At 50.1% G+C, this 7,454-nt stretch overlaps 1 protein-coding gene across 1 annotated transcript in view; it reads left to right on the forward strand.

The window, feature by feature from the left end:
- PPIE (peptidylprolyl isomerase E (cyclophilin E)) overlaps nucleotides 1–3,346 on the forward strand; it is a 14,421-nt gene extending 11,075 nt beyond the window's left edge. The window contains exons 8-10 of the mRNA XM_014541602.1: nucleotides 1,162–1,347; nucleotides 2,197–2,339; nucleotides 2,530–3,346. Coding sequence (XP_014397088.1) covers nucleotides 1,162–1,347; nucleotides 2,197–2,339; nucleotides 2,530–2,598 — 398 coding nt within the window. The 3' untranslated portion in view covers nucleotides 2,599–3,346. The remainder of the gene's footprint in view (nucleotides 1–1,161; nucleotides 1,348–2,196; nucleotides 2,340–2,529) is intronic.
- The last annotated feature ends 4,108 nt before the right edge of the window (nucleotides 3,347–7,454 follow it).

Here is a 7,454-nt window from a genome sequence, read left to right on the forward strand (position 1 = left end):
CGACCAAGGTACATGCCCTTGACCGGAATCGAACCTGGGACCCTTGAGTCCACAGGCCGACGCTCTATCCACTGAGCCAAACCGGTTAGGGCAAAATATATATATTTTTAAAAATTATATTGTATGGCCCAACCAGCATAGCACAGTGGTTGAGTGTTGACCTGTGAACTAGGAGGTCACAGTTCGATACCCGGTCAGGGCACATGCTCAGGTTTCGGGCTCGATCCAGGAGGCAGCCAATCAATGATTCTCTCTCATCATTGACGTTTCTATCTCTCTCTCCCTCTCCCTTCCTCTCTGAAATCAATAAAAATATATTTTAAAAAATTGTATGACTCTGTTGGAATAAAGACAGATATAATAATAATATTATATATATATTGATTGATTTCAGAGAGGAGTGGAAAGGGAGAGATAGAAACATCAATGAATAGAGAGAATCATTGATGGGCTGCCTTCTGCACATCACCTACTGGGCCTGCAACCTGGGCATGTGTCCTGACTGGGAATCGAACCATGGCCTGGTTCATATGCCAATGTTCAACCACTGAGCCACGCCGGCCAGGCAATCTCATTATGGTTTTGATCTACATTTCCCTGATGACTAATGTTGAGCATCTTTTCATGTGCTTTATTGGTTATTTGTATATCTTCTTTGGAGAAATGTCTATTCCAGTCTTTTGTTGAGTTGTAGGAATTAGTTACATATACTGAATATTAAACCCTTATCAGATAGGATTTGCAAATATTTTCTCCCATTCTATGAACGACCTTTTCACTCTTAAGAGTGTCCTTTGATGCATATAAGTTTTTAATTTTGATGAGGTCTAATTTATATATTTTTTCTTTTATCAATGCTTTTGGTGTCGTATTTAAGAAACAATTGCCAAATCCAAAGTCACAAAGATTTGCCCCTCTGTTTTCTTCTAAGATCCTGTTTGGTTTTTCTTTTAAAAAAATTACTTTGACAACGGTTTAGAGTGGAGTGGAGCTAGAATGCATGTACTCCTCCCTCTCTGGTAGAATCCCCTGTAGTCCTTTAAGATGTTAGTATCACAAAACAGAGTGAAAATTTTTAAAAATAGAGTTTTCAGTCTAGTTACAGGGAGGTTTTGTTTGCTTGTGTTTTAACCTGAGCACCTTTTCCTGTCTCAACCCCAGAGAATTTCCGTTGCCTGTGCACCCACGAGAAGGGCTTTGGCTTCAAGGGGAGCAGCTTCCACCGCATCATCCCCCAGTTCATGTGCCAGGGCGGCGATTTCACCAACCACAACGGCACCGGGGGCAAGTCCATCTACGGGAGGAAGTTCGATGATGAGAACTTCATTCTCAAGCACACGGGACCAGGTGGGACCTGATTAGGGGGTGTGCTGAGGGGCCGGGCCTGGCAGGATGCCTGTGCGGGATGGGATGTTGCTGTGGTTCTGGTCCGGGGTCGGGGCTGGAGGAGACCCTGCTAGTGAATAGGGGAAAGGGTTCGCCTGGCTAGAGCGGGCCTTCTTTCACCACAGTGTCTGGAAAGCGGCTGACACATCAGAAACACACAATCAATACTTGAATATTTAAAACATTCGCAGGCTGGTCTGTTAGGTGTGCAACACCCTGCTCTGCATTGAGAGTGGGGTGGGACAAGGTCCATCCACAGGGGCACCGTGCCGAGGCCCAGCGGGCAGAGCGGCTTTCTCACCACCACGCACCAGCTGCAGCGCCTGGTGCCGCACGCCCTCAGCCCACCAACCTGGGCCTCTCAGACACACTCAGATGGCCCCTCCTCCAGGGAGCCTTCCATGACAGTGCACCAGCACACGTCACACACACGTGCACATGCACATGCACACACACACGGTCCCCATGTGGCTGCCTCTGCGTCCGGTCCCTGCACAGGTGTCTGTGTCCCTGGCCTCACTCTGTCATGGCTGTCAGCACAGCTCTGTTTTCGTGACGCTTTTCCACTAGACTGACCTCCCCCGGAGCTGGGACCGTGCCCCCAGGCTCAGCACAGGTCTGGTTACAAAGTAGACAGGAAGTGTTTGTTGAGTGAATGGAGGGTTAAATCCGTATAAAGTGATTGAAACCCTGCTCACCGTTGCACTGCCGTCAGTTGAGGGGCAGAAAGACATCGCATGGTCTGTCCGTCCCAGCGTGGGCCTGGCTGAGGGAGCCGGGTGGAGGGACTGACTGCTCGTTCCCCCCCAGGCCTGCTCTCCATGGCCAACTCCGGCCCGAACACCAACGGCTCCCAGTTCTTCCTGACGTGTGACAAGACGGACTGGCTGGACGGCAAGCACGTGGTGTTCGGGGAGGTCACGGAAGGCCTGGACGTCTTGCGGCAGATCGAGGTGGGTGCCACCCAGGCCTCGGTGCACAGCCCGTGGGACAGCGGAGCGGCGCCCTGTGGCCTGGAGGGGGCTGGCTGCTCCAGAAGGAGGCTGCTCTGCTCAGCCTGGGAATGGGGGGAATGGGTGTCCCTGAGCCCCTTTAATCTTCACCCTCCCTCCCCATTTCTTCTCTTCTGTTCCGCCCACAAAGGCGCAGGGCAGCAAGGACGGGAAGCCGAAGGAGAAGGTGATCATCTCTGACTGTGGGGAGTACGTGTGAGAGGCGCCTCCTCTGCACCGCCCCGCACATCCAGGATCCGGCAGCCCCCGGGACCCAGCACCTGTTAACGGGGGTCTGTGCCGTGGCCTCGGGCTCAGCTTGGAGCAGCTCCTCTGCAGGCGCGGCCTGGCCTTCCCCTGGCTCTTCCAAGTGAGGCCGCGGGCCAGGATCCAGCACAGGCGCCACCCTCCCCACCGTGGACGGCTGTGCGTGGCCTTTGCTGCCAGGGCCTCTCCTAGGCCCAGCAGTGTGGCTCTAGACGTTTCTTCTGGTAAAATAAACCCCAGTTCCTGTCTTGCTGCCTCCAGCTAGTTCCTGGGAGACTGCACCTATGGCTAAGCTGTCACAGTGAGATAGGCTGGCGAGGAAGTAGGGCATAGTGTCTTCCCCGCAACTTGTCTTTCCTTTCTTGGGTATAGCCCCTGAGATGCCAGGTGATGTATCTTCAAGCCAGATATTCTGAGTCGGAGGCAGTGGAAGAGTTCCCATCTGTTGCCCCTGCTGCTGACCTGAAGCTGGCTTCTCATAGCCAACATGCATACGAGTCTCAATGATTCATTTATTTGTTCACTTCTGTTCTACAGAATTTTAAACAATGACATTTATAACTCGATGTGCCTTTTCCATGCCAGATACTGTGCTTATTTGTCAGGAGACAGCAGGTCAGCACACTACCTGAGCCTAATCCAGCCTGCTGCCTATTTTTATGAATAAAGTTTTATTGGAGCACAGCCACATCATTTGTTCACTTGGTGTCTATGGCTGCATTGTTGAATGGTCCCAATATTAGAGTTCTCCAGAGAAACAACCAAGAGGACGTTGTATATATGCACCTGTAAAGAGAGGTTTATTTTAAGAATTGTTCTGTGATTGCGGGGCAGACCAGCTTCTCTCCACTCCCCTTCCATGTCCTGGTTGCCCAGGTGGTTTTAAAGGTCCCGCACCTGTGGAAGGCTCTGAACAGGGACTGAGCTCTGTAGCCACACCATTCAGAATCCACTGCCCTGGTTTGGTGTTTTTTTGTTTTTTGTTTTTTTATTGATTTCAGAGAGGAAGGGAGAGGGAGAGAGAAACATCAGTGATGAAAGAGAATCATTGATCGGTTGCCTCCTGCACGCCCCCTACTGGGGACCCAGCCTGAAACCCAGCATGTGCCCTTGATCAGAATCAAACTTAAGAACCTTCAGACTGCAGGCTGACACTCTTATCCACTGAGCCAAACCAGCTAGGGCAGTGCCCTGGGTTTTTCAATCTTATGTGGATGTGCCAGGAGGCAGGAGAGGCCTGCTGCTCCCTGGCCCTGTGATCCCAAGGTCGCTCCTACTGAGGGACAGACGATGGCATCCTGGCTTCTGGCTCCCGTCTACCAAATGGACTCCCAGCCTTTGGCTGAGCTCCCTCTGCTGTAAGTGCCCAGATTCCCGTCTCCTGTGGCAGGGATGAGCTCCCAAAAGAGACCCTCCAAGCAGAGGGCCCCATTCGTGTATGGGGTTAGGGTTGGGGTTAGGGTTAGGGTTAGGGTTAGGCCGGGGGTAGGGTTTTAGGGTTAGGGTTAGGGTTACGGTTAGGGTTAGGGTTAGGGTTAGGCCGGGGGTAGGGTTTTAGGGTTAGGGTTAGGGTTACGGTTAGGGTTAGGGTTAGGGTTAGGCCGGGGGTAGGGTTTTAGGGTTAGGGTTAGGGTTACGGTTAGGGTTAGGGTTAGGGTTAGGCCGGGGGTAGGGTTTTAGGGTTAGGGTTAGGGTTACGGTTAGGGTTAGGGTTAGGGTTAGGCCGGGGGTAGGGTTTTAGGGTTAGGGTTAGGGTTACGGTTAGGGTTAGGGTTAGGGTTAGGCCGGGGGTAGGGTTTTAGGGTTAGGGTTAGGGTTACGGTTAGGGTTAGGGTTAGGGTTAGGCCGGGGGTAGGGTTTTAGGGTTAGGGTTAGGGTTACGGTTAGGGTTAGGGTTAGGGTTAGGCCGGGGGTAGGGTTTTAGGGTTAGGGTTAGGGTTACGGTTAGGGTTAGGGTTAGGGTTAGGCCGGGGGTAGGGTTTTAGGGTTAGGGTTAGGGTTACGGTTAGGGTTAGGGTTAGGGTTAGGCCGGGGGTAGGGTTTTAGGGTTAGGGTTAGGGTTACGGTTAGGGTTAGGGTTAGGGTTAGGCCGGGGGTAGGGTTTTAGGGTTAGGGTTAGGGTTACGGTTAGGGTTAGGGTTAGGGTTAGGCCGGGGGTAGGGTTTTAGGGTTAGGGTTAGGGTTACGGTTAGGGTTAGGGTTAGGGTTAGGCCGGGGGTAGGGTTTTAGGGTTAGGGTTAGGGTTACGGTTAGGGTTAGGGTTAGGGTTAGGCCGGGGGTAGGGTTTTAGGGTTAGGGTTAGGGTTACGGTTAGGGTTAGGGTTAGGGTTAGGCCGGGGGTAGGGTTTTAGGGTTAGGGTTAGGGTTACGGTTAGGGTTAGGGTTAGGGTTAGGCCGGGGGTAGGGTTTTAGGGTTAGGGTTAGGGTTACGGTTAGGGTTAGGGTTAGGGTTAGGCCGGGGGTAGGGTTTTAGGGTTAGGGTTAGGGTTACGGTTAGGGTTAGGGTTAGGGTTAGGCCGGGGGTAGGGTTTTAGGGTTAGGGTTAGGGTTACGGTTAGGGTTAGGGTTAGGGTTAGGGTTAGGGTTATGCCAGGGTTGGGGTTGGGGTTAGGGTTAGGGTTAGGGTTAGGCCGGGGTTAGGGTTTTAGGGTTAGGGTTAGGGTTAAGCTAGGGTTAGGGTTAGGGTTCGGTTTCGGGTTTGGCTGGGTTCTGCCAATTGCCAATTTATTCCCTCACAAGCTCCATGGCGTCTGGGCCTGTCTTTGTCCTGGTCTCGACAGCTTCACTGGTGAAGAGATCCAGGCTGTGTCCAGGATCAGTCCTGTGGTAGCTGGAGTTTCCTCTAAAGCCACAACTGCCGTCTGATGCTGCTGGCATAGACATGTGTCACTGTCACGAAATTCTCGCACAACCGCTTGGAGTGACTGTGGGACTTTTTTTAATTGGTTAAACCTGAGTCTTGTAGAGTTCAGGGGACAGAAAATTAGAAAGCCATGTTTTTAAAAAATATTTATTAACAGGGAAATTTTCACCATATAAGAAAGTGGGGAAGGCATATCTCAAAGTACTTTAATATAGTACTTTGTAAAAATACCCAATTTTGTAAAAATACCTATCTATAATATGTAAACATCTATATTTATATGTATATCCTAAGGGGGGAAAACTAGAAATAAATTCACAAAATATTAATAGTTTATTTATCTAAGTCGTAAGACTATGATGATTTGAATTGTATTTGTTGTTTTTATTTAAACTTCCCTCCAAAACGACATTGTGTGTCTAGTAAATGAAAAAAAATTTTTTTTTTAAATGTCAAGTGCTTGCACAAGGCCTTTGCATAAGCAGGAACACCTGGGATGGACCTTCCCTTTCAAATGCTCAGGGGCAATTGGTGGGCGCTGTGCACCTTCTACAGGACAGTGGGATCCCTGTGTCAGGGAACACAGCCAAGTTTCACAGCCCTGGCCATTGCCAGCAAAACTCAGCACTTGCCTCGGGCCTTCCAAGCAGGCGAGAATTCAAGTCCTGCCCTCAAAGTATTGCAGTATGTAGTTATTTGAGTGGAAAAACCCAGCTCTGAAGTAAATACACTATCACCCTTGGGACACATTCTGGGAGGAGGCTTAGTGGGCAAGCATGGAAGGGGCTCAAGACTAGCAAGTTCATTTGTAATAACATCAGCAGGTCCCAGTTGTTAAGCACTGATAGGCCAGACATTGTCCTAAATGTTTATGGACATATCTGGTCCTTGTCACAGCCTGGGAGGGAAAAGCCAATATCCTGCTGTAGAGAGGAGGAAGAACCAGGATTCGCATCTATTTGGTTCCCAAAACCTATACTCTTGCTATGCTGCTCTTTCCTATTTCCTAGGGATTTTTCCAGAACATATGACTTCCCTGCCTTAGTTAGAAGACAGTGAGCACTAACCTTGCAACCACTTGGTCTCAAGGCCAGGACTGCACTGCGAACACCAAGGCTGCCTGCGTTTCTCCTTAGCCTGCGTTTCCATGCGTCCTCCCTTCCTGCCAGCTGTCCCTCGTTTCTCATTGCCGTCGGTGGGTATGCACGGACCACCCTTATTTATCCTTCTGGTCTGGTGTGACCAGATAAATAAGCCATGCCCTGAGCAAGAGAAAGGGAAGCAGTGGCTTCAGGGCGGTATTCCTGCCAGCCTGGGCCACCCACTGCAGCTGCCACGCTTGGCTCAGCAAACAGGTAACTCATGGAATATAATGCATGGGCTTTGTGTCCACAATTATTTCACTGCTTGGGGCTTTTTCTATTTGATTTCATTGGTGACTAGGTCTCAGAAGTTGCTGGAAGTCTGATGGCCAGGTGGGTAAGCAGTGACTTACTGTTTTTCAATTGTTCTGCTCGAAAACAGATTGCAACTCCTATTCATTCCTGCTGTGCACAGCTTGGTTGATAGGGAAGGGATACTCCGTATCTACAAACTTTTGGGTCATCTGACAGGCATTTCTATTTCACCCCTACCTACACCAGGCCATTGCCGGGCACTAAAGATACCAGGGGAAGTAAAAAAGTAGTTGCCAGCCCTAACCGGTTTGGCTCAGTGGATAGAGCATCGGCCTGTGGACTCAAGGGTCCCAGGTTCGATTCCGGTCAAGGGCATGTACCTTAGTTGCGGGCACATCCCCACTGGGGAGTGTGCAGGAAGCAGCTGATCGATGTTTCTCTCTCATCAATGTTTCTAACTCTCTATCCCTCTCCCTTCCTCTCTGTAAAAAAATCAATATATTAAAAAAAAAAAGTAGTTGCCAAAATAATTGGCTAATTTAAAATTTA

The sequence above is a fragment of the Myotis brandtii genome, unplaced genomic scaffold (genome assembly GCF_000412655.1).
Source record: "Myotis brandtii unplaced genomic scaffold, ASM41265v1 scaffold274, whole genome shotgun sequence".
Taxonomy (NCBI): Eukaryota; Metazoa; Chordata; class Mammalia; order Chiroptera; family Vespertilionidae; genus Myotis; species Myotis brandtii.